This window comes from Lycorma delicatula, chromosome 3 (genome assembly GCF_047948215.1).
Source record: "Lycorma delicatula isolate Av1 chromosome 3, ASM4794821v1, whole genome shotgun sequence".
NCBI lineage: Eukaryota > Metazoa > Arthropoda > Insecta > Hemiptera > Fulgoridae > Lycorma > Lycorma delicatula.
Window position 1 is genome coordinate 208864100 of NC_134457.1, and position 27467 is coordinate 208891566.

A 27467-nucleotide genomic window follows, 5' to 3' on the forward strand; every position below is an offset into this window, starting at 1 on the left:
CAAGTGGAATTTAAATCCACAGAAGACTAAAAGGTTTTCATTATCAATTTATGATTGGTTGTTATTGGTTTGTTTTTCTTTAATCTTCCTTCTACTATTAATCTGAGCGCTAAAATTGCTTCCCTTGTCCCTATACTTTTCCTGAAACCAAATTGGTCTTCTCCTAACACGTCTTCCATTCTCCTCTCAATTCTTCTGCACGAATTCTAGTTAAGATTTTTGATGCACGACTAGTTAAGTTAATTGTTTTGTATTCATCACATTTATCTGCTCTTGCTTTCTTTGGTATCATGACAATAACACTTTTTTTGAAGTCTGACAAAACTTCCCCTTTTTCATAAATACAATTTATAACTGTAAATTATTTTATTTTCATTTATAATCTTTTTATTTTGTGGAATAAAGATTAATATTATGTGTAAATAGATCTCCCCAATCACTGGACAGTAATTCTTGTTATGGCATTTCAAGGATCGTTTTCATCCGATAAAAATATCAACAATACATTCGTGGAAATTAACTGAAATCATATATTATCTTTATCTTTAAGTATCATGCTTCCGTACTCATCAAGGTTACATATATATTACAGATAAATTACATCAATCATCAATTATTTCCTGGTGTCATATTACCTCAGCTGGGCTGTTCGAAAAATGACATTTCATATATGTATGATGAAAATGTATTACGAATGATATGATTAACCCAATTATATTTTTATTATTGAATGTACGGCCAAAAATAAATGCAATTAAATTACTGTTTAATTCGTTGCTTAAATGACGAGAAGAGTTTACTCAATCTCAACGAATAAAATTTGTGTACTTAAGAAACAAATAATATATGATAGAAAATAAATAAATAGTACATGAAGTTAACTGGATAATCTGATTTAAAAAAGATGGGAATTATATAATTTGCATACATAAAACAAATAAAAAATGAGAAGTAAGTGAATGTAAACATATAGAGCATGGTAAACTGAAAAGAAGAAGATGAATGTAAAATATAAAAGAGAATATTAAGTTCTAAGGAGAGATAGCTGAACACAATACAACTTGTTAACAGATGAGTTGAAAGCGAGTATCATTTGATGTAAGTCATAACAACATTTATTATAGAAATGAATCTATAAAATAAATCAAGCTAAAGAAAAAAAAAAGAAGAAGCTAAATCAATTAGGCGAAGGGAAAGAAAAAAATAAGAAGGAGGAAAGAAAACAGGGTGCATTAATGTTTATAGTACAACGTAATCGATTCCTATAAATATAAAAACAAAAGTGCTGTTATTATGGTATTCTTTATTTGTTTTTGAAGGAACATTCTTAAAGACAAACTTTAATTACAAAAAGAACATTTCAACATAATTCACTTCTAGTAATTACACCGAGTTTTTATTCACTTATATTGTTGTAATTACTACTATTTAATTTTATTAGCAATCGTAAACAACGAACGACTTAAAAAGGACAAAAGGGAGAACAGGTGGTCATAGATTTTTATGAATACTGTAATTAACATTATCACTGCTACGCAAAATAAGATGAAAACCTGAGGGTATATTTTACTTAAAACCTCATCTAATCTCTTAGATGGATAGACAATATAATCAGTTTTATTTTATTAAAGAGGTTATTCGCTTTTTATTCTTTACTGCTTAGAGTAATAATAAAAATAAAATTCTAGGGTATCTTTTTAATCTGATATCCAGAAAAACTGATTTTTTCGGGTAAAAGTTCTTATTTATTAATTCTTCTATTATTATCGTTTTCGATTGATTGACTGATTTTTGAATTTACGATTTAAGCACATCTCTGAATTGGTGATTGAGAGGTTTTTATCCTTTCTGATTGAAAAGAGATCATATAGAAATTTTTACGGTATTATATAAGAGGTAAAATTGGTTATTTATTATGTTTATTGACCTGAAAAATTGAATAAAACAGGTCCCAGAACTATATCTCCCGTAATTTTAACGATGTCCAACGTAAAATAGAAAAACTCGGTGATAGAAAAACACTTTTTTTGTGGTTTGAAGTATAATAACTATTAAATGCGTAAATTTTATTATCAATACTTGTATAGATTTTATTATGAGAAAATTGATGTATAAAAGTTCACGAAAAAAAATCAAATTCTATTATGCATATATATAAAAATGAATGTTTGTCTGTCTGTATGTCTCTTATGCCTTCCTAAACCGTTCATCCGATAGCAATGAAACTTTGGGGAATGGTTGGACGCATGCAAGGGAAGGTTTATGAATTAGTTTGGACCCGCTAGGTGGCGCTGGCGTCGAGATATTTCGAAAAATTGTATTTATGGTCCGATTTGCCTCATATTCAGAATACAAGTTACTTACATGGAAAGAATTATCTCTGTAAAAATGAACCCGCTAGATAGCGCTGGGGTTGAGATATTTAGAAAAAATATATTTATGGACCGATTTGGTTCATATATAGAATATGAATATTAGTTACGTGAAATGAAATATTTTTGCATAAACTATACCCGCTAGGTGGGGCCGGTGTCGAGATATTTACGAAACAAACAAACAAATATACAAACAGACTTTTTTATTCTATACATATATATATATATATGGCATGTTCGTATGTATGTTCGCTAAAGATCAAAAAACTAATGGACCGATTTACGCGCGGACAAAATGGAAAAAGAGGAAAATGGAAAACGGGGAAAAGGTGGAAAGAGAAAAGGGGAAAACGGGAAACGGTAATAAGGAAACTTGGAAAGGATCGAGGGAGAAGGGTGAAAGGGAGAAGTTGGAAAGGGAAAAGGGGAAGGAGAATAAGTGAAAGGTAAAATTTACGAAGTTCAGTTTTTTAATTTTTTTATCAAATTTTCAATTGTGTTCATTTAAACTCTCTCTCTCTCTGTCTATATATATATTGCTTCGCTATTGCTATATATATATATATATATATATATATATATATATATATATATATATATATATTGCCGGGTCTAATAGTTAAAAATAAAACATAACAAACCGTTTTTTTTTTTCGCCATTCCATCCTTGACCGAGATTCGAACCTGGGACCTCCGGACGAAAAGCCGAGACGCTACCACTCGCGCCATGCAGGCCGGCATAACAAAAAACTTAACAGAAGTTTACAGATATGTTTGTATGAATTTTCTTTCCTTATTTTAAATTCTAGAATTTGTTTCAAAATTATTTCAGTTTCAGTTCAATCAAATTATTTTAGTTTTAATCAAATTGATTTTATTTTAATGTGTAAAATATTTTGTCAGTATTAACGTAGAAAATTGGTATCTGATTATCAGTTTACGTTTTCTTCTTTTTTTTTTTTTTTTAAGTAGTACAAATATTTTTTCAAGTTAATCTTTGATTTCGATTGAAAAACCAGTTATTTAAATTCCCAACTTTTTTTAATTTCAATGTTTTATTTGTATTGTAGAGATACTTTTACTTAAAAAAAAAGGTAATGAATGAAGTAGTAGATTAAATTTAATACGTATACAAAATTAATTTAAAACGAAGTTTTAAGAACTTTTTCAATATAAAAATATGACTTCTTTATTGAGAGTATAAATAAAATTTACAACTTTATCTTGATGGTTCGAGTTACACCTCATTCATAAATAAAAATATACTGAATAAAAGTAATGAATGAATAAATTAATGATTGGTAGAAACTTAAAAGTGTATAATGTTTTTCCTTCATATTGACGTTCTTTCAGAACTTTGAATAATTTAAAAAAGAAAACTGAATAACAGTCCATAGCACTGGCAGTACTTTATATATTGGATTTAAGATAGGCTTCATAAATATTTCAAAAGAATGAATATCTGTCCTACTTCGTGGTACTTATTTATTTCAATTCCTGAATATATATAGCATGTTTATCCGGTTTTCTTTTTTACAGATCCTTCAGAAAAATTAATATTTCAAATGCGCTTACGCATGTAATATTAAATCTTGGTCAAGTACAATCAGATTATAGAAGTTCTCTTTTGATTGAAAAAAGAGGTTGTTTGTTTACTTAATTTTTTAATCAGATGTTTTTGATTTATTTTAAATTATTCTATAGATACTTTAATCTATATTACTAATATAAAATATTCTTTTAAATCTATATTTTCAATAAATTATCTTCTTTTTATAATTATTAGCACGAATCCATCTCTCGGAATTCAAAAATATGAATACTCCAAAATGTTCCTTAACATATTTACAGATAATTTTAAACATTGTTATAATAATTAAGCAAAGATTTGTGTGAAGCGTGTTAGCTATTTCTGGATCAGAGTAATGGATGGTCAAAAAGAAGGAAAAAAGTAGTTTGTTAATCTCTTGAAAGGACAAATGAGGTAGTAGGTACGAAGAATCGGTAAGGAATATAATTTAACGAAGAGAAAAATATCTTGTTTGGGGTATACCATGCGTAGAAATTGTATTCGGTATATAAGGTTTGAGAAAAAAGTTGTAGGAAGGAAAGAAAGGGGAAGTGGAAGAAAAAGGTTTGGAATCCGTACAGATATTATGAAGGGAAAAAGCAAAAGGCAATGAAGGAAGAGCTCAAAATCGAGAAAAATGGAAAACGTACAGTATAAACCTATCAAAGGACAATTTTCCTAATATAAAAAGAAGTAGAAGAAAGTTAAACAGACCTTGTAAAGAACGTTCTTCACTATGTTCCATAATTATTTTATTTTATGAATTATAAATTTCTATTGGTACCGGGTCGCTAAAAAGTTACAAAACATTGTATTAAATTAACACTTAAAACTAATATTTAAAATTTCTTCTATTTGTGATATAAGAGTTTGACGAAAACTATTTCACATAATATAATTTATGATCTAAATTAATTTTTCCCACAGCAATAGAAATTTTAATGAAGTTCGTTCCTCCGTTTTGATTTTATTATGTATACTTTAATTTTTCTCAAGTTCATAAGCGTAGGCCTGATGACCTAGATGATATTAATTCGATGCTCTTTGTCCAATCACTTTGTCATTAATGTCATATTCAGCTGCATAGTTGAAATTTCTATCTTAGGTATCACAGGGTGGTAACTAACACTATCATTACACAAAGACAAAAAAATAAAATATAAAAATATAACAAAAATTCTAGAAAACCTTCTTTTTTTAATTTCAAATGAGGTTCTTCATCTTTCTTGGTGAATAAGTTTTTTGTTACGTAATCGATTGAGGTTTTGTTAAACTTTTAAAGTCCGTTGGCACAAAAAAGATATAAAAATTAAAAAAAAAAATTCAATAAAAATTCAAACTTCTGTAGAAAAAGTGGAGAGGTTTTGGACCTCGGGGAAGATTTGTGGAGGTTAACTCCTCAAGAATTTAACGGGAACTTACCCTTCTTTAAGGGAAATAGGTTTTCAGTATTTACTCGTCTAGGATAAATTTTAAAGAAAATATCAAGGAACAATATTTGAAATTTGAAATAATTTTCGTAAAAAATATTTTTTATTTTTTTGTGGGAAAAACATTAATAATATCTCATAATAATGAACTTGTACAACTTGAAGCACTACAAAGAAAACAGAATCAGGTACACTTAGTTGGTAGCAACGTATTAATTATAATTAATAATTTAAAATCAAGAAAACAAAACGAAAATACTTATGCAATATTAAACAGTATAATGCTAATTGTAAACGAAATTATATTTGCATTTAGAATGAAAATTTCATTTGCATTTATTAGTACATTTATCATCAGTAATAACTGTGTATTCAATTACGAGAAAATTTTAATTTGCTAGACTATTTAATCATACGTGTAGCGATAACGTGTGGCAATATTTTATTAAGTAGCAGGATGAAACAAAATAATTTATACAGACATTTGTTTGATGTTCTGAAAATTATTCTAGTAACTAGAACAGCAATTAAATTCTTTAATGCTAGATAAAGTAAGTAATTTTATTGTGATAAGAGATTAAAACAAATCTAAGTCGATTGTAAAAAAATATTTAAATTATTAGCATAAGAAAAACTATTTAATAAACAAATTCAAAGGTGGATTTAAAAAAAAAAATCTTGTCACGTGTTTATACGAGTATGTATGTATATGTATATATATATATATATATATATATACAGGTGTCCCATATAAAACGCATGACCCACTAAAACGCAATCACTCATCCATGAAATTTCAAAGTCAAGCTTACTACTCGTTACTGAAATGGACTCGTCCAACATCTGAACATCGCGGCGACGCAGTAGAACACTACCGATAGTAATAACAATGCAATCATAACGTTCAGTGTATTGCTAGAGACAAGATGGTGTTTTCGCTAGATGGACGTGTTTTCATTGTTGAGTCGTACTTCAGTACGAAACCAGTGGTTGCAGTGCAAGATTTGTTTCGCCATAAGTATCCAGATAAACCAGCTCCTAACAAAACATCAGTATTAAGGTTAGTCGCAAAATTTAGAGAGACCGGTTCTGTTAACAAGGAATACAAAAGATCTGCGTCAGTATTGAATACAGATACAGTCACTGAAATCAAAGACCGATTACTCGCCTCGCCAAATAAATCGATCAGACGTTTGTCTGCTGAAATTAATTTGACTAAATCAACTGTTCATCGGGCGACCAAACGATTACAATTACGACCTTATCGCATTCAAACGGTTCATCGACTTCTTGAGCCCGACAAAGAAAAACGGCTACAATATTGTCAACGGTTCCGTCGATTTCTACGTGAGGGAATTAATGTTATGGATTCGTTATTTTTCACAGATGAAGCACGGTTTCATTTGGATGGCTACGTAAACAGCAAAAACAGTAGAATTTGGAGTGCTGAAAATCTCTACGTTTATCACGGGTGCGCGATATCGCGGAAGAAAATAATCGGTCCTATTTTTTTCGAGTACACCATTAATGCAGAACGATATCAGGATATTTTATTTCAGTTCATCGCACTCTTGGAAGAGAAAGACAGACACTACTGACTACAACATGACGGTGCGATATCGCACTAACCAGGTTCAACTTTTGATTTCGTTGAGGAATTCTTTGGCAATCGTGTTATCGGTCGAGGCTTGTGGCCACCAAGATTTTCAGATTTGACTGCGGCGGATTTTTTTCTACGGGATTACCTCAAAGAAGAAGCCTACAGCAACAAACCACGAACACTTGAACAATTGAAAGTCAATATTGAACAAGCTGTATTAAATATTCAGCCATAAACTTTGAAAAAAGTTGCAAGAAAAGCTGTAATAAGAATTGAAGCTTGTATTCAAGAAGATGGCGGCCGCTTCCAACATTTACTCTAAATGTAAGGTAATGGATGGTAATAATAAAAATTACATCTACATTTACACATGCCTTTTTATTATTTCAATACCTACCAATATAAGGTTGGGTTGCGTTTTATATGGCACACTCTTTATATATATATATATATATATATATTTCAATAATCTGTTTTATTTATTTACATGCATGTAAAGTTAATATCAGCTAGTAATTTTTAATAAACTACTGAAAAAATAATTATTTTACGATATATATTTCTTAATAAAAAGGCTAGCAACCTGTTGCAGAATTTTTTCGGTTGTATTTAATCTAAAATCCTTAGATTTATCGGATTTTCTTAAAAACTTGATGGAATTTATGTTTCATGTATCCACGTTATACAAACTATCATGATTATACGTACCGTTCCAGTTACGTTCAGTAAAGTTCATATGTATGCTTACAGAAATGCGCACTAATTTTATTTTCAATTATTTGAAGTAAAGGGATCTAGAAACGTAGAGAAATTAAAAAAAAAAACCAAAAAAAAACCGGAAACCCATTTCTTTGTAGTATATTTTGTACTTCAACCACACTCAAATAAAAAAAAAATTGTACTAACAGTTCGAACATACTATTAGCAGTAATCTTCATTCATAAAATTTATTTTTGTTAAGATCAATCTCATCAATTTTTTACTCTTTGAGGTCAAAGGACAGGAAACTCCTTTTATTATTTTAGGTTAGGGTAAAAAAAAGTAGCCGAGATGTTAATCAGGTAAAAAATTCCTTGAAATAAATTTAGTTGATCCTTAAAGCTCGGTTTCGAAATTATTAAAAATTTAAAAACATATTGCTCCTCATAAAAAACCAAAGTAAATTTCATGATATTCACTTACTATCTGTTTATCCTGCTGATATATCAAGCAAAGTACCACGCACACACACACACACACACACACACACACACACACACACACACACACACACACACACACACACACACACACACACACACACACACATCCATTCACATTTTTTAACAGTTTTTAATGGAGCAAGGGAGCAAGCCTTTTTTTTATATTATTCTACGTTATAGTATATAGAGTAGTGAAAAGTAAACAGACATAATAACCAAAATTGGATTACACAAAAACTGTTTTTAGGACTATATAAAATTTTAATAGAATCTGAGTTCACTGTTTATTGAATAGAATAAATTTGTACTATTTACCGCACCTAGAGGATTTCTTTTTTAAAATAAAAGTTTTTTACCACTAAAATACTATTTAATCTCAATTTAAAAAAAACAAAATATTAATCTGACGTACATTGTATTGATACTATATGGACCATATAGTACCAGTACAATATATAGTATCAATATATGATACTATATAGTTATATTCAGTATATGATTGTATTGATTTCTTTCTGAACCAGTCGATAAAAAAATATATACGAAAAATCGATCTTAGTATACTAAACAAAGATTTAGGATCACAAATAACTAATTTCTTTTATTTAAACGCAGAGTTGAAAAAAAATTATTTTTTTTTGGAACTCGTAAAGATTTTAAGTACTCGTGGTTAGGTTTAAACAATTATATAACTATTTACAATAACAATTTTATTGTAAAACTTATTGTTAATTTAATAATAAAATTTATGGATTAGTCAGTATACAGTGTTACACATTTTCAGAGCTTTAAAACTTTCTTTTTAGAAGAGATGATTTCAATAATCTGTAGAAGTTATGAATATTTGGTATATTCTATATACTTCAAAACTACTACTTCGAGTTGAATGAAATCATTACAGTTAGAAAATTTGATTATTAAAAGAAATTATAGACTATAAAACAGTTCAAAAGTATGATCGGAAATGCCATGCCTGACCAGGATTCGCACCCGGGACTTCTGGATGAAAGGCTGAGACGTTAACACTTTTTTTCTTTTCTTTTTCTTGTTTAGCCTCCGGTAACTACCGTTTAGATAATTCTTCAGAGGATGAATGAGGATGATATGTATGTGTGTAAATGAAGTGTACATTCTCAGTACTACAGTGAAGAATGTGCTACAGTGTACATTCTTGTACATTCTCAGTTCGACCGTTCCTGAGATGTGTGGTTAATTGAAACCCAACCACCAAAGAACACCGGTATCCACCATCTAGTATTCAAATCCGTGTAAAAATAACTGGCTTTACGTTAACACTAGCCATGGAGACCGGCACGTAACTTCCTTGTACGCCTATTACATTACGTATACAGATTTATTTAAAATGAAAAGCATATAAAATTTTATTTCATTAATAACTTCTGATATTCTTTTTTTTTTGTTATTGAATTATTATTCGTCGTATAATTTTTTTACAATCAGAGGTTAATAATTATTAATAAATAAAAATATTTAAGTTAAAAAAAAGTAGATGAAGTCGGATTTGAACCGATGTGCCTTCCCTTTGTAGGATCCAAATATTTCATTAATTAAAATTTTATTTGGCTATAACTCTGGAATCAATGAAAATAAGTACAACTTATTATATATCGTTGGAGAGGTCTCAATGAGGGCTTATTACTGCAGTTAAGAAAAAGTCCAAAATTAATTTTTGTTTTTCGATTTTGGGCTTTTTTGGAAAATTTTGGTTCAGTTATTGTAATCAAAAGAGGAAGTGCACAACTAGATATTACAACAGTCCTAAATCCAAAATTTCAATATCCTACGGCTAATCGTTTAATGCGAGATATATACGCACGTACAGACGTCCCCGCTGAAACTAGTCAAAATGAATTCACGGATGGTTGAAATCTGAAAACCGAAATTTTTCGCAATCACAATATGTCCTTTACTTCGTACAAGGAAGTAAAAAAAACAAAAAAAAAACGCATTTAAGACGTCATAACATGTACAATGTCCATAAATAGAAATAGTAAAAGTTGCGATCTTCGAAATGCATTTTAATCATCTTTAAAAGAAATCGTTTATAATTTGACTTGCATTAAATTTTTTAAACTTACTCTTTACCATTATTTGAAATAAAAATTCAACAAAAAAGTTCCAAGTAAAATACATCTAAAAAATACATAAAACCGATTTTTAAAACGGTAAACAAATTAATAATATTTAAAAAAGATTTTTTTTTAAATTTCAAAATCAATTTCAAATTACGGGTAAAGAAGTCCCGAGTTAAAAAAAATTTAATAGTTTTTTTTAAAAATTGATAATTTTAAAAAACTATTTGTTTAAAAAAACAATTATTTTATATTGTCTATAATGATTTTATAATGGTAAATTCCAAACTCTTTCTAGAAATTAAACATGAGATTATTTTATTTGGAAACAATATAGCTGATCAATATATAAATTAATTAGGCTAATAATACGAGTGATGATAATAACAGTAACAAAAATAGGACCTTTTTTAATCCTTTGGATATTTTTAAACATGAAAATTTAAAAACATAAAAAAAAATAATAAAAGGGTTTTAAAAAGAAAAAAAAAGAGTGAAAATTATTATATTATAGCTTTTGAAAATGTTTGATTTATTATAGTTCATAATTTAATAAACGTCAGTTATAACATTGGCTGACAAAATATGGGAGAAAAACTGCATATATCACAACACGACTGATCAATAAATTTTACGCAACGCAGACTATTATTATTATACGATCATTAATGAAAAGCACGTATATTTTAAAATTTACAATAGATTTATAATATAATTTTAAACAACAATGATGGTATAGAATGAAATAATATATTGTTTTAGATTAAATAATAAAATAAATAGCTTATTTTATAAATAAAGAAAGCAAAATCTAACTTTTTATTAAATAATCTTAAAATGTTATTCAATAAATGATTTTTCAGTCTAATGAATTTATTTTTTATATGCTTTTCAATTAAAAAATAATTTAAATATAATATAATACCAGGTGGCTAAAAAGTTTACACTCCTCTCTAACGTTTTTCACAATTGAGAGAACTGGATGCGATTTGCGGCATTCTCCTTTGTACCGAGAGGCTGTTTCAATGATTGTATACTTTTATCTCTTTTCGATTTTTTTTCTGGTGGGGGTGGGTGTGGGAGGGAACTTAAAAAAATAAATTTAAATGGTACTAATGGTCATTTGATATACAAGGGATAGCTGTAAAGTAAAGATCGCTGGGAAATTTCTCTCCATAAGGTTGGCGAAGGCTAACGTCGTTCATGGTCACGCTGGTAATGTACACACTGCATTGTTATCTTTAAATTGTCGTGTTATAGTATCTTTGATTACGTGTGAGTTATTACGTTTTAAAAAGAATAGGAAAATCCATGTTACCTCTGAGTGTGAAATACGTGGAGGCATACGTTTTTTAAACCATCAAAACGTTAAACCGGCTGAAATTCATAATCAGTTGGTTGCTGTGTACGGTGATAATGTAATGAATGAAAGAAACATCCGAAAATGGTGTGAAAGGTTTAGAAGCAACAGAATTAATATGCGTGATGAAGAACGTTCGGGGAGGCCCTCGATAATCACCGAGGACTTGTTGAAATGCGTCGATGATGAAATCAGAAAAGATCCGTTGCTCAACGATTTCCGATTTGGCCCTTCCTTTTCCGGATGTTTCAAGACCTGTTATCGGTCGCATTGTTTATGAAAATTTAAGCTTCAGAAAGGTTTGTGCACATTGGGCGCCCCACGTCCTAACGGGATGTCATAAAATAATCCGAATGGGATCTGCTTTGGAATTTTTGATACGCTACACAGATAAAGGTGATGGATGAGTTCCTTAATTCAAATGAATAGTTACCAGCGATGGAACATGGATTTCATATTACACGCCAGAGGGAAAACGGCAGTCAAGTGAATGGAGTCATTCTCAATCACCAACCAGACCGACAAAGGTCAAGCCGCAGCTATTTGGATGCAAACTGATAACCACAGTCTTTTGGGATCGGTTGGACATACTGCTGATTAATTTCATGTCACATGTAACGACTAATAATGCAAAAGCCAACTGCGAAACTCTACATAAGTTACGGCGCGCAGTTCAAAATCGGTGACGTGAGCGGCTGACCGACGGCGTCGTCCTGCTGTGCGATAACTCACATTCACTTATTGCGGGTCCGACACGTGAATTTACTGAGAACATTTGGGTAGGAAATTTACGATCACCCACCATATAGTTCGGACTTAGCTCCTTCTGATTACCATTTGTTTGGGAAATTGAAGGAATTTTTGAGACGTAAGCAATTCGCAGATGGCGAAATTAAAAATCCTGTTCAACAGTGGCTAAATGGACTGGCGGCAGAAGAATACGACCAGAGTGTATTGAATTTGGTGTATTGCTACTATAAATGTCTTAATTCATGTGACGATTATATAAAGGAGTAGTATAATGTATGTAGTTTAAGAGAAAAGAAAAATATATATAAAGTTTTCAGAATAAGTTTTTATACAATGAAACGGTCTTTACTTTAGAGATAATTTCTCATATCATTTAAAGAGCTTGATGAAGCGAGAAAAATTAACAATTAAAACTAAATTCTGATCGCCCAATCCAAAACGGTGGCCAAGCGATGTTTGTTTCAAACAGTACTATGGTAGTACGTTCTCCTTTAATTTCTTTTTTATTTGAGATATCCCAATTCTCTTGGAAATTTTCTCTGATAATACAGGCTAACTCAGTAAGTCGTAATTTAAAGTATTCGGCCTTCAGGGAGTGGGCGGAGGTGGCTCAAGAATTTTAAATGGGACATATGGTCATGTGATATCTAGTTTTAAAGGTCATAGCGAAAGAATCAAAACGGTATCAAAAAAATTAAGTTTTGATTATTTAAACCAAAATGGCCTACAAAAATGTCATTACGTCAATTAAAAATTAAAAAAAAAAAATAAATTATTAAAATTTTTAAAATATGTCTTTTAATTAAATTCTAAATATATATAATATAAATATATTTTTAAATATAATATATATTTTAAATCTAAATTACATTGAAATCAACAATAATAACATTTTACTTTAAAATCGTATTCGAAAAAGTAAACATAATTATCAATCATAAAGGCACTAAGCGAAAACACATTACATGACACATCTTGACAGAAACTTGAAACCAAAGAAAAAAAAAGGAAAATATATGACGTTTTAATACTGTACAAATTACTGAACAAAAAAATTGGTATTTGGTTTTATACTTTTAACGTTTTATCTCGCGATGACGTATCTTGTTATTAGAAAGATGAGTAAGCAAACGTAGCGCCTAATTTATTATTTGTCATAAAACGAAAAATAATCTGTCAGTTTATATGTTTATTTTAGTACAATTCTTAAAAAAAAAGTTTATTGATTGGAGCTTGTTTTTTATTTCAATGAAATTAAGTATGAAAATACTCTTCCAGATTTACGTGGGAAAATATTTAGATGAAGTTATTCAGAATGTTCATACGAGTAGTACATCTTTTTTTCCTGTTTAGCAGTGGCGGATTGAGAAGATTCATAATGGGCCGGGGAGCGATTATATTTAAAATTAAAAAAAAACACATGGTCTACTTTGCGGATTGGTAAATTACATGGTATGCGTCATCTAATTGTTCATAATAAATACTAAAACTGTTAACTAAATCAAGCTAAAGAGTAAATATCAAAAACATTGGATTCGATCTACATAAAAAAAATCTGATGAGGACATCACGTGACTTCCTTGTATGCCTACATATATACAATTTTTTAAAATGAAAAGTAGATAACATTTTATTTCATTAATAACTTCTGAAATTTTTTTAATTTTTATTAGTGAATTATTATTTATCGTAAAACTTTTTTTACATACAAAGGTTAATAATTATTAATAAATCGTATATTTAAATTAAAAAAAAATTTAATAAAAAGAAAGGAGATGAAGTCTGATTTGAAACGATGTGCATTCCCCTTGTAAGTTCCCAATATTTCATTAATTAAAATCTCATTTGACTAAAACCCTGAAACCAATGAAAATAAGTACCACTTATCGTTGAAAAGTACAACTTATTATATATCGTTGGAAAGGTTTCAATGAGGGCTTATTACTGCAGTTAACAAAAAGTCCAAAATCCAAATTCCTTGGATTTTACGTTTTTTTTGACACTTTCGGTCCAGTTGGTAGCAGTCAAAAGGGGAGGGGCACAACTAGGTGATACAACAGTCTTAATTCAAAATTTCAATATCCTACGACTAACTATTTTTGATTTATGCGAGATACATACGTACGTACGTACATACATACGTAAGTACAGATATCACGCCGAAACTAGTCAAAATGGATTTAGGGATGGTGAAAATGGATATTTCCGTTGAAATTTGAAAATCGACATTTTCTGTGATCACAATACTTTTTTTTACTCGTACAAGGAAGTAAAAATCAATGATTCAAATTAGCTGACGTTATCTTAGATAGATTCCTAGATTTTTAAATGCCTTCGACAAAGTCTATAACTACAATAAAATATGTAATACTAATTCCCTACATTATAGTAAACGTTATTAATGTAATTAATAATGTAATTAATAATTAATAATGTAGACATTGTAGATTTCACTTTTGTTAAATAAACAACATAAAATTTAACTGGGTAATACAAATTTCTGAAATAGCACACTAATATACGTTAATGATATACTAATGTATCCGTTTTAAAAACGAAATCTAATCAAATAACTGAAATACTTTGTTGGTATTCTTCCAACACTGTATATAATGCACCATCTTCTACAAAATGGTAAAAATTATCTGTTGTACGAGATAATACATTACGTATTACACTATTCTTGTGAATTGTGTATCCATCTTATAGATGTGTTTTTTAAAGTATTTGCGGGTTATAATAACAATCTTTTTTTCCTATTAAAAGTAATGTTATTCACTATTCAGTCGTAAGTGAACAAAGTAAATTCATCCACTTATAAGACTGAATATAACTTCTATTTCGGTAGTTTATGATGGTTAACAGTTGGGTCGGTGAAGGAATTACTTTACTCCACATTTCTACGTTAAATCTGGCCTGGGATACGTGTTAGTTTTGAGAATTGCTGCGCAATTTTGGGAATAATTAGGTACCTCATGTCATCTCATCTACAGTCTTTTATAGTAGTTATTGAAATTTTAAACAGTCAAAAAATATACCAAAGAATTAAATGCAATTATCTGCTAAAAAATACACGGATATAAAACACTTGTAACGATTTAAGCTCTAACAGTGGAGAACATATATAAATTTCAGTCTTCATTTCTAGTATATTTCCTCCTCAAATAAAATAATAATTTAATTTTTTTATATTCGTATATACATAATTAAATTAGTCATAAAATTGGACCGGTTTAGCTTTATTTTATTTCTTGATGTTTTTAATATATTCCGTAGTAAAAATTTATTTATACTTTTCAGTAATATTTTATATTTCTGGGTTATTTCGCTTTAAGTTTATCAACGATATTTTACTCTTTCTCAATGCCACGCTTTAATCAAACATGTTCTTTTTTAAATACTATCTCGTTAAAAGCCCTGTTTATTATTATTATATTTTCCCTGTTAGAACATGATATATTTTAGAAAATTATATACCTCCCACTCTATACTTCTCTTTAAACTTTATTATTTGATATTAATTCACTCTAATACAAAATTCTGCAGCTTATACACACACACACACACACACACACACACACACACACACACACACACACACACAAACGCGCGCGCGCGTTCAGGTTCAGGTTCGATTGGTTCGAGATGAGGCATTTTATTACTTATTTTATTCATCTTATCTTTCCGGAAATACATTTTGTAAGTCAGAATTTTTTTATTTTGCTTGATTGTAAAAAAAGTGGACTACAAATAACAGGAAAAGTCACATTTATAAATATTAGTTTTAAGCTAAAAAAATAGTTCTTGTATTATAAAACTGATAGATTGATTTTACGGCGATGTAAAGCAAGCTAAAATATTAAGTTTTCATTTTTTTCTAAAATAAATTAAATATAACTGAAAATATCTTTTCAATATATAATAGATAATCTAACAATTTAATTAATTTTAAAACAATCTATTTGAGCAATTTAATTAATTCATAATACGTAATATGCAGTTTCATTAATGTTTTCTTTTTATTTTCAATTAAGTGGTAGAAAATATAAGAGAATGTTTACAAAAAAAAAGTGCAGAAAACTTTTGATTTACTTATTCGTAATTTGTAATTAGTCTTTAATTAGCCTATATTCAATTTATTAATGAATAAAAAGGCAGTTTTTTAAACTGTCCAGTCGAAAGTGAGGTAGAATATTTTACTTCAAATTCAGTGAATAGATATTTTTATTATATAACACAGGAAAGAAAAATATTTAGATGTGTAGCATTTTTAAATTGAGTTTTTATCTAACCTTCTGCTAATGCAACAGTACTGTTAAAACTGGATTGATTGATTTTCTGTAGATGATTTGATTTATTCAGGTCAAGAGGAGATTTTCGTTAATTTTTTTTTCTGCTTTTAATTATATAGCAAAATTTCGTTCGATCATACTGAACAAAGGCAGTATTTACTGCATAATCCTAATTTAATATCTTAAGAAAATTTGCCGTAATTTGCTACTTTACATTATATTTCCTAAGTTTTCATCGATACATGTAAATTATGTGAGATGCAAGAAACATTTAAATTTTCTGAAAAGTGAAACTTTTAAGATAAATAAAAACAACATAAAATTGCTTTCACTAAGTGTAATGAAGTACATAATACCAATCTATCTGTATAATGAATAGAATAATTGGACCACTCGAACGAAGGAATATTATTCGGTTACTATGCTTATGCGCAACATATAGTGTATAGAATAATGCAGTATGCTTATTGATGTCTAATCCATTTTTGAAAGCGACTTATTTCTTACATGGCTTGCCTCAATCGTTAAGATTGCAGTAAGAATAAAATGTTTTATTCCATAAAATAATTTTTATACTTTATTTTTTTTTTTGAAGAAAATTAATCGAATTAAATATTCATACCTTCATTTCGGTGATCATTTAGAATCAAAAATTCTAAAAAACCAAATAAAACTTTATTTCTCTTTATATATCTGTATGCAAATTTCTTCATTTTCAAAAATCAAAAGAATCTGATGTGGACACCACATGACTTCCTTGTACGCCTATTAAATTACATATACAAATTTTTTTAAAATGAAAATACATAAAATTTTATTTCATTAATAAATTCACATATTTTTTCAGATTTTTTCAATATTGTTATTATTGAATTATTTTTTTATCGTAATTTTTTTTTACAATCGGAGGTTAATATTAATAAATCAATATATCTAAATTAAAAAAAAAGTTGGAAGTTGGAAAATTTCGAAGTTAGAAGTCTGATTTGTACCAATGTGACTTCCCCTTGTAAGATCCAAATATTTAATTAATTAAAATTTTATTTGGTTATAACTCTGGAACCAATGAAAATAAGTACCACTTATGATAGATATTTGGTTGAAAAGCTCTCAATCAGAGCTTATTAGTGCAGTTAAGAAACAATCCAAATTGGATTTAGGGCTTTTTTGGACACTTTGTCCAGTCGATTGAAATCAAAAGGGGAGGTGCACAACTAGATGTTACAACAATCCTAAATCCAAAATTTCAACATTCTATTGCTAATAGTTTTTGAATTATGCCAGAAACAGACGTACGTACCTACAGACATCACGCGGAAACTAGTCAAAATGGATTCAGGGATGGTCTAAATGTATATTTCCATTGAAATCTTAAAACCAAAATTTATAACTACCAAAATAAGGAGCAGATCATATACATGATTTATACTTCTCACCTACGAATTATAATTCACGTTTATTATTTATATCTAGATATCATTTGTGATAACCCTTTATAACCTACAGTAAATAATTTGTAAGTCTAACAATTTCCATATTAAACACAAGCAAATAAGTTAAATACGAACAATGTATATAACCTTCATTTAAGTTACTTGTAACTCTGTTAACATATTAACTTATGATAAATAAGAGAACTCTCTATTTCTGACTTTTCCTAATCGATCAGAATTTTTCTAATTGCGACTTAATTTAAAGAACTTTTAAATTAATTTTTGCCCTCGACCAATTGAGAATATCCAACAAATAAACCCCGTAAATTATAGGAACAATCTTTATATAAAACGCTGAAATTTTTCGTAGGATTTCTAAAAAATATCGTATTTATTATATATCAGACAATTTCATTGTAAAATTTATGACTTTTTAGTTAGTTTTAATTATTTAATTTTATGATTATTTGTCTTTTTTAAATATTTTTGTTTGTCAATATTAATTTGAATCAAATTAATATTAATGTCAGGGATACGTCCACTCCTTCTTGCTAAAACACACTTTGGTATCTACACTAAAGTGACAGGTGAGCTCTACGTGTTCCCTACGTGTGTGTTCCTATTGTGCAAGTGGAACTGTATGATATGATGTAAGTCAGTAAGTACGTCAGTCAGTCAAAAGTAAAAAAAAAATGTATGTCAGTAAGTCAGTCAGTCAGGCAATCGTCGTGGAAATCCCCTCCCGCCGTCGTGGACCCTAACTTGTTGTGTTAAGCTTCTGGCGTAATAACAGGATCGGAGAGGAGGTACCCTCAGTAAAATTAACTTAAAAATTCATTCCAAAGGATAGAAAACTTTGTTGTACGTGGAATATCTGGAAATTCTGTTTAGAGAAATGAAAATTTATTAATATTGTTTCTGTATCAACAAAATGTTTTCAATTTTATTTTTCTTATTGTTGAAAACAAATTATTTTATTTAGATACATTATGTAAGAAATAGAATTTAGTATAAATATCATACATGTTTCTTTCTCAAACCCAAAAAAAAAAATTAGTTAAAACAAATAAGTATTATACTGTAATACCTTTCTACATTTTATTCTGTAATACATTTTACAAATTTAGTACAATTAAATAATTATAAAAAATTGCTCATTGTTAGGAGAGACGGCTCTTAGGGTTACGCGCGTTAACTTGACGTGTGTGTGTGTGTGTGTGTGTGTGTTGTGTGTGCGCGTGCGCGTGGGATCGCGTGAGAGAGGGAAAGATCGGATGCCCACACAAGTTAACATTACGAGAAAAGAATTTCTTCTCTGATATGGATTATAAAAAAGTTACCACGTTATTTCTCCAAACATATTTTTCCATGACAAGTTTTAATAGCATAGTCTATGAGAACATTGTAACAGATACGAATGGTATTAAATTACGTACAACAGCTCCACGATATGTATATGCTAATGAGGTATATATGACAACAGATTATTGCTTTTGACAATGCTTTCATGACTGATACGATTATAACATGAAATTATATGTGCAACGAAAAATATATTTTGTGATTACCATATACGTGTTAGAAAATAATAATTTCTAACATTTTAAATTATGTAGAACAGTTTCTAATATAAATTATAATTTGTCAAGTTATTTTTAATGTTTATGTCGGAAGATGAAAGGAAAAAGCATAAATCATTAATAAATAGAGTTTCCGAATTTTGTATTGGTATTTCTTTTTTTACAGAATCCTTGAAGAATAAAAAAAATTGAAATTAATTTCTTGATATCTGACCTGGTTAAAAACCGTTATGTTATTTTTTTAGCTGTGGAAAAAATACAATTTTTAAGTTTGTACAGATAACAATAATTGATACTATACTAGTAACGTTAAGGTTTTACCAATAAATTTTTAATTTTACTCCTTTCGATAAAAAAATCTATTGTGGTTGCTTTATATTATTCTTCTCTAACTTTTCTGTTAAAATATACAATAAATAAATACACATAACTGATTTTTTAACCTATCTCGAATTTTCGCTTGTTGAAACGGGCGAACATATTTATCCACTATTTTTTCTCACTATTCTCGTTCAATGTGAAGGATTTGTAAAGAAACAGTTTTCTGATCATTGGCTATTTTCAAATAAGCATTTACATGATCAGGAATAGTTGGTTTTAAAATTTAAAAACCCTCGTTTATTTTTTTCTCACCTATGTAAGAAAATCTGTAAAGTAATGAAAAATATCATATTAGTGCAATTAATTAAAAATGTTATTTATATTTTTATTTTAATTAAAATTTCGATTTTATTTTAATTTTCCTAATAAATTAAGCAAAATTATTTTGCATCACTACGAGCGACGAAAAACAGTTCTCGCAAGACCTCTCAGCATTGTCTTATGGGCAAATTATTATTATGGTATTTATACTATTTTTTTTACTATTTCAGAACTTTTTCCTCTCTAGAATTTATGTAGAAAAAATTATTTTAAAAGATTTTCTCCTATTTAATATATTTCATTCCCATCGTATAATGGTTATTTTTAACGAAGGTACACATTTCTTATCATTTATGTACTTTTTAATGACTTTTATTAACATAATAATTATTTTTTAATTATAAACATTCTTGCCTAGAATTGCTGATATTTTTGAGAATTGCCCAATTAATGAAAAATCATTGGTCCAAAAATTCCCATAATTGAGGAAAAGCAAAGAGAAAAATCGGTTATATGCCTAGTAAACATTTTCTTTACACATTACAAAAGCCCTAAAATCGAATAAAGTAAAAGATACAGCTTGGGAAGCTATTTTTTTATGTATTTGTTAAGAATTTGTCCATACATACTGTTTAGAGCTAAGAATCCAGTAAAATCTGGAGTTGCTGCGGTAAGAGTTCATGCAAAAATGATTTTACGTGGAGTAAAGAGGTAACGTCTTTAAATACTTTTATCTTGTTTGAGACTTACTATTTCAAAAGGCCATTCTGGGTAATATATCAAGATAGTAGGTGTAAGGCGGAATATTTCCGTTGGATGTGGAATGCTAAAAACCATTTCTAAAAATCAATAATAGATTAAAAAGCTATCTTTTACAATATTAGGATTTATTTAAAGAAAAGAGCTGATAACAAAGATGTAGTACTTTCCTGGCTTTGGTTACACTGATAAACATAATTTTTGATTCTTAACAAGCGATACATCATTTTAATCTGTTTTTGATGCTGAAATCGAATATGAACTCATAATATTTCTAGAACCCACCATTTTTAAAAAAAATTAAAATTTTATTAAAGGATTTTTTTTCAACGTATAGTTAGCATTTTAAGCTCCTATATTGTATTTTGTTAACTCATTTTTTATTGTGTAACTTTGTTAACATAATTTGTAAGTTATAAATAAACAATACTAAAAAAAGAATTAAATCATTTCATAGTCACATGACATCATACCTAATACTGAAGAGTGAGCCTTCATGGAGAAGATGGAATCATGTCTAAACAGGCCAAAACATGTAGCTAAAAACACAGCTGTGTTGTTTGTATTAAGCACTGGATTTAGGAATGAATTAATTTTGTTCAGTCTTATTGCTGTCTTAAGTTTGTTAACAGTGCAGTGTCATAATGCCTTGAAATTGTGTAAATGATGTGGATGCCTTTTGTTATGAACGAGGTGAGTTTACTGTAACATCAAATAGAAAAAAACATTACATCTTTAATTAAAAAAGGGAATTTCATTTGTACTTTCAGTATAAAATTTGTGGTCAGGATAAGACGTGGGCTCCTCATATAGTATGCACTAATTGTTCTGTATATTTAAGAGGATGGCTGAAAGGTACACGGAAGGCTTTGCCATTTGGTGTACCTATAATTTGGCGTGAACCAAAGGATCATGTAACCGATTGTTACTTTTGTTTAATAAGTGTGACTGGAATTTAAAAAAAATCGAAACATACTGTAAAATATCATTCATTGCAATCTAAAATCAAGCCTATACCTCACAGTGAAATTATTACAGTTCCTGAGCCACCTGTGAATGTGTTTTGAAAGCAGCGATGAAGAATCATGCAGTACTGAAGAAGACAATAATGTATTTTGATTTTGAATTATCTTCCAATAAGACACATCTTATTACACAAGGTGAATTAAATGACTTGGTTAGGGATTTAAATTTATCAGAAAGACAAGCTGAACTGTTAGGACCAAGATTGGAAGGTTTGAATTTACTTAAAAAAAATACAAAAATTTCGGACTTTCGAAGCCGACAAAAAGAACTTTCTCAGTATTTTATTGATGAAAATAATTTGGTTTATTGCACAGATATTGATGAGCTTATATTGCATTTAGGACAAGTTCATAAACGTGAGGACTGGCGCCTTTTCATAGATTCGTCCAATTATAGTTTAAATGTGGTCCTACTACACAACGGTAACAAATATCCTTCGACACCAATCGCTTATGGTATTAATGTGAAAGAGACATAAGATGTGATGAAAGACGTTCTTGAAAAAATAAATTATAAAAAACATAGCTGGAACATATGTAGTGATTTGAAAGTTATAGCTATTTTGTTAGATATGCAGTTAGGCTATACTAAATACAAAATGTTATTCATGAGCCATTAATTGAACCCAAAAACATATTTTTACTCTCTCGCCATATCAAGGTTAGGACTAATGAAAAATTTTGTAAAAGCAATGAAGAAGGATAGTTCCGGATTTTTGTATATCAGGCAGAAATTTCCAAATGTAAGAGAAGGAAAAATTAAAGAAGGAATATTTTTTGGTCCTCAAATAAGAGAGTTGATCAAAGATGATGTATTTAACTCGATGTTAAATAATGTAGAAAGTGCAGCTTGGTCTTCATTTAAAGACTTTTGCCAAACCAATTTATTTAAAATTAAAGGTTGACAGAAATTTGTATTTACAGATCTGTAATGTAGGCAAAAAAAAAATTTAAGAAATGGTATCATACTTACAGAAATATTAAAAATCTTTTTTTGTTTATCAGTAATTTAGTTACGATAGTGGAGAGATATTATTGATACATAAAAAAAATTACCTAAGATTTCTTTATGGGATGGGGGTAATTTATGATAAAATTTTATTGTAGAATCGTCATTATGTTATATAACTCAAAAAATAACTCAAAAAACGTTTAAAAAATTCAAAGAATAGATTTTTAAATTTTTTTCTTCCTCCACCTCCAAAATCACCTTCTAAGAATTTTCTTTGATTTTTTTACGTTTACTATGTTAAATGGAAGACAATAAAAGAAAAATTCCTGTGAAAAGTTTACTACTTATAAAACGTTACCAAAGATTTCTTCTTTTTTTCAGTGGAGAGGTGAAATAGAATGAAATTCTTTTGTAATACTATTCATATTTATTGTTAAAAGTATATTAGTTAAAAGAAAATGATTAAAAAAATGAGAAAATTCGATATTTTTAAACTTTGATACGCACTATTACCCCCAACGTTGCCCTTAAAGCTTTTTTTGGGCCTTTTGCACTACTATTATACTTAAAAGAAATTCGGTTAAAAAATATGCAATAAATAATAAGACAGCGTTTTTCGGTTTTTGGGAAATGGAAAATTTTGGAAAAAAATTTTTTAAATGGTAAAATATTATGCCTGCATGTACTGAAATTAATATAAAGTGGAGTTATGTTTGCAAAGTTTTTGAAACAGTGATTCCAAAGAAATTAATTTTGGAGCTATTAACCCAAAAATTTTACCAACAGATTCCATTCTACAGAAGAGCGTCTGTAAACAATTTCACCAAAATCGGTTTATCCAGTCAAAAGTTATTTGGGTTCAAACACGCCAACACACGTAAAATACATAATACGAATGTTATCCACCACTTATTTTGGTTTTTGTGATTCCTCGGTTTTGAAACGTCAAGAAATATAAAAAAAACCCATACCTCATTTTTTTGTGTGATTACCATACCCTCTTTCCTGCAACACAGCTATAACAAGAATGTAAAATGACGCAAGCAGATTTTTTTGCGGAATTGGCTATCCCTTAAATTAAATTAAAGCCCCTAAGGAAACTACCCAGTTCGTTTCCCCAAATATTGTTGAGTCAGACATTAAAAAAAAAAAATGCAACAATTATGAAACTTTTAAAATAATTATGTACAAATTTTATGGCGGAGAAATAATAATTTTATAAATAAGGATAGTGTAATTTTCATGTTATAATAATGAAAATAAAATTAATCATTTACATTACCTGAGGTGATTTCGAGGAACATTATGGATGTCTTTATAAACCATATGGAGTCGGACGGTGTCTGAATGGCAGTCGCTCTTAATACTCCAAGCTTGCTTATCCCGATCATAACACTGGGTAACAGCTGGAGCCGGTACAACACCGCCGGCTGGCCCAGGAGCTGCGCTAGGATGTTGAAGAACGAAGCTTGAAATAACCTCGCTTAGCGTATTTGCAAGAAGCATTTCTAGATGAACTCTCACTACACTCTGTAATAAATAAATTAAAAATATGTAAAGATAAATATCGCATTAAATTTCACGGATTTAAATTTTAATCCAATTAATTGTAATAACATGAGTTATTTCTGCTTTGGATTCACTTTTGAATGATAAGCTTACTGTAAATAAAAAATTGCATAAAAATTTAAAACAATTAATGCAGGTTTAAATTGTAAACGGTTTAAAAAACAGAGAACGATTCATGTATTAAATAAAAACATCATAAATGCAGTTTAAAAAAAATATATACAGTATTCCTCAAATAAACAAATAAACTTTAAACACGTTATTCAAATGTGAGTAAATTTAAAATAAAGAGAACATCTACAGAAAAAAAGAACATAATTTTCGATAAATAAGATTTAAAAATTAATGGAATGAAAATTTTTTTTTATTATCGTCACAATAACTACTGTAATTTCAATGAAATTGCATTAAAGCAAATACGTTAAAAGAAAAAAATATTCGATTTATGGATAAAAAAAACAATAACTAAAACTAAAAGAACAAACGACAATACGTTTGTTTGGTTTACAAATTATATTTACCTTGAACTCCTCTTATAGAGGACTTACAAAAGAAAGAAACTATAAAAACAATAATTCACATGAAAAATATATAGAATGAGAGCTGTTTACATCTTCAGTAATATTTTTATATAAATTTAAGCCACATTCTTTTATCTTTTTAATGTTATGTCTTGAGGGCAATTATTTTAATTTTTACATTTTTTTTATATTTTAAAGAAAATTAGTTAAATCTTTTTTACTAGTAAGAATCAGAATAAAAATTGAAATAAATCATGGGACTTTTTACTTACATCATAATGTTTTTATCGAATAATGTGTTCCATCACCTGCAATTACAATATGTTACTTTTTTCAGATCTTTCAGACAACGTTATATAAGTTACTTTAAAGAAGAATTTAAAAAAAAAATATTCTGTCACGTTTATGTTTTACAAAGTTGTTTTATTTTACATTTTTTAATTAAAATTTTGAGTAGACGTACTATAACTTGTCGCAAATTTTTGGAGTCGAAAGTTCTGAGGTTTAAATCCTAATAAAAAGTTAATTGCTTTTATACGGGTTTAAATGCTAGACAATAAATACGGGTGTACTTTGATGGTTGGGGTACAATTAATTATACGTCTCAGGAATGGTCGGCCTTTGGAATGGACAGGCACCAGGAATTTTCGGAATGTCCGGCATAGCAGTTCGGCTCGCCGGTTCAGCTCTTTTTGAGAGGTCCTTATTTTAGTTGCCCAATTCTGACACCACGCCATATCTGATTAGCCGTGACGTGGTGTCGGGTCTTTTCACTGATCATCCTTTTCCAGTGTTCCTATCTAAGAGCCCCCGGAGTCCTGGAATGGTCAGCCTGTGTCTATATAAGACTACACCTCATTTATTTATCATACATCCAATAAAATGAGGCTTATATAATCCTCATTTCATTGGTCCGGGTGGCGAGAGGCTTATTGTTCAATAGTTGAACAGATTGGAACGTATGTATACGTTAGGAAAATAGAATAAAAAAAATATATATATTTTTTTTAAGTTTACAACATATGTTACTAATATAAATCATATGTTATAATTACAAATAACAAATTAATTGACTTCATCAAAAAGAATTTGAATATAAAATGCAAATTCTGCAGTTAATATACCATTGTATAAAAATATATGAAGTCATCGTATTTTTATAATAATCTCTATTAGTTATTTTAAATTTCTTTATATTGTCAATTTAACAGAACGAGAACGAGTTTGTAGTTTTATTAATAGAAAAATGTAAATAATTTAAAAAGCAAAATTAATGTATAGCTTGTTTAAAAAATAAATCGGTGTTGTATACATGTTATAATAAAAGTAAGTTAATTATTTACAAATATTTCTAACAACAATAAATTTCATAAATAAAGGTAATTAATAAGTTGTTTTAGTGGAAAAATAATAATAAATAAAAATAAATTTTAAAAATTCAAAAAGTTGATATTTCTTTATCTTTTTCTGCTCACATACCGCGAAAATCACCTCCTAAGAAAATTCTTTGATTTGTCTACGTTTACTATGTTAAACTGAAGAGACTAAAAACTTCTACGGAAAAATATAGTACAAATAGAATGTTATCTAAGATTTCTTTTTTGAGGGTGGGGGTGAATTATGATGAAATTTTATTGTATCTAAATATATATTTAATATATAATATTGCTTATCTAAAAGTTTAGATAAACTAAAAAAACGTTTTAAAATTCCAATAATCGATATTTTAGACTTTGATAGGATCCACTACCACCGATATTGCACCCGAAGTATTTTTTTGTGGGTCGTTTGCACTAGTACTTTGTCTAGAAAGATTTAAAAAAAAATAGGTTAAAACATATGTAATAAACAAAAAGATAGATTTTTTCGATTTTTGTAAAAGGGGGAGAATTTTGGGTATAAAAAAAATAGTAATATAAGCATGTTACGCGTGCGTGTACTGAGCTTAATATAAAGGCGTGCTCCGGGTATATTTGATTGCACGACAGCGGGCTGATCACCGCTTTTGTTTATCCTGCGGGGAGCTCGACACTCAGGAGAATGTTGTGTCTGCCTGTCGGACCTGGGACAAGGAGCGCTTGCAATGTGAGTTGATTATTGGGCCACTTACGGTGGAGAGTATTGTGGACCGTATGTTGGCGAATGAGGTACAATTCCGTGCTATATCTGATTTTATCAAACGGGTTCTTCAACAGAAGGATAGGACAACGAGGGAGTAAGGGACAGCGCCCTGCTGAGCTGTTATTCGTTTGTGCATGTACAGATGGGTAGCAATGATGAGCCACGGGGACTCTCTCGTCCTCTTGTAGAAAAG

The 27467-nt window shown here is 28.9% G+C and overlaps 1 protein-coding gene across 1 annotated transcript in view; it reads right to left on the bottom strand.

The window, feature by feature from the left end:
* LOC142321080 (uncharacterized) overlaps positions 1 to 27467 on the bottom strand; it is a 258131-nt gene that overhangs the window by 91420 nt on the left and 139244 nt on the right. The window contains exon 4 of the mRNA XM_075359078.1: positions 24346 to 24593. Within this exon, the coding sequence (XP_075215193.1) occupies positions 24346 to 24593 (248 nt within the window). The remainder of the gene's footprint in view (positions 1 to 24345; positions 24594 to 27467) is intronic.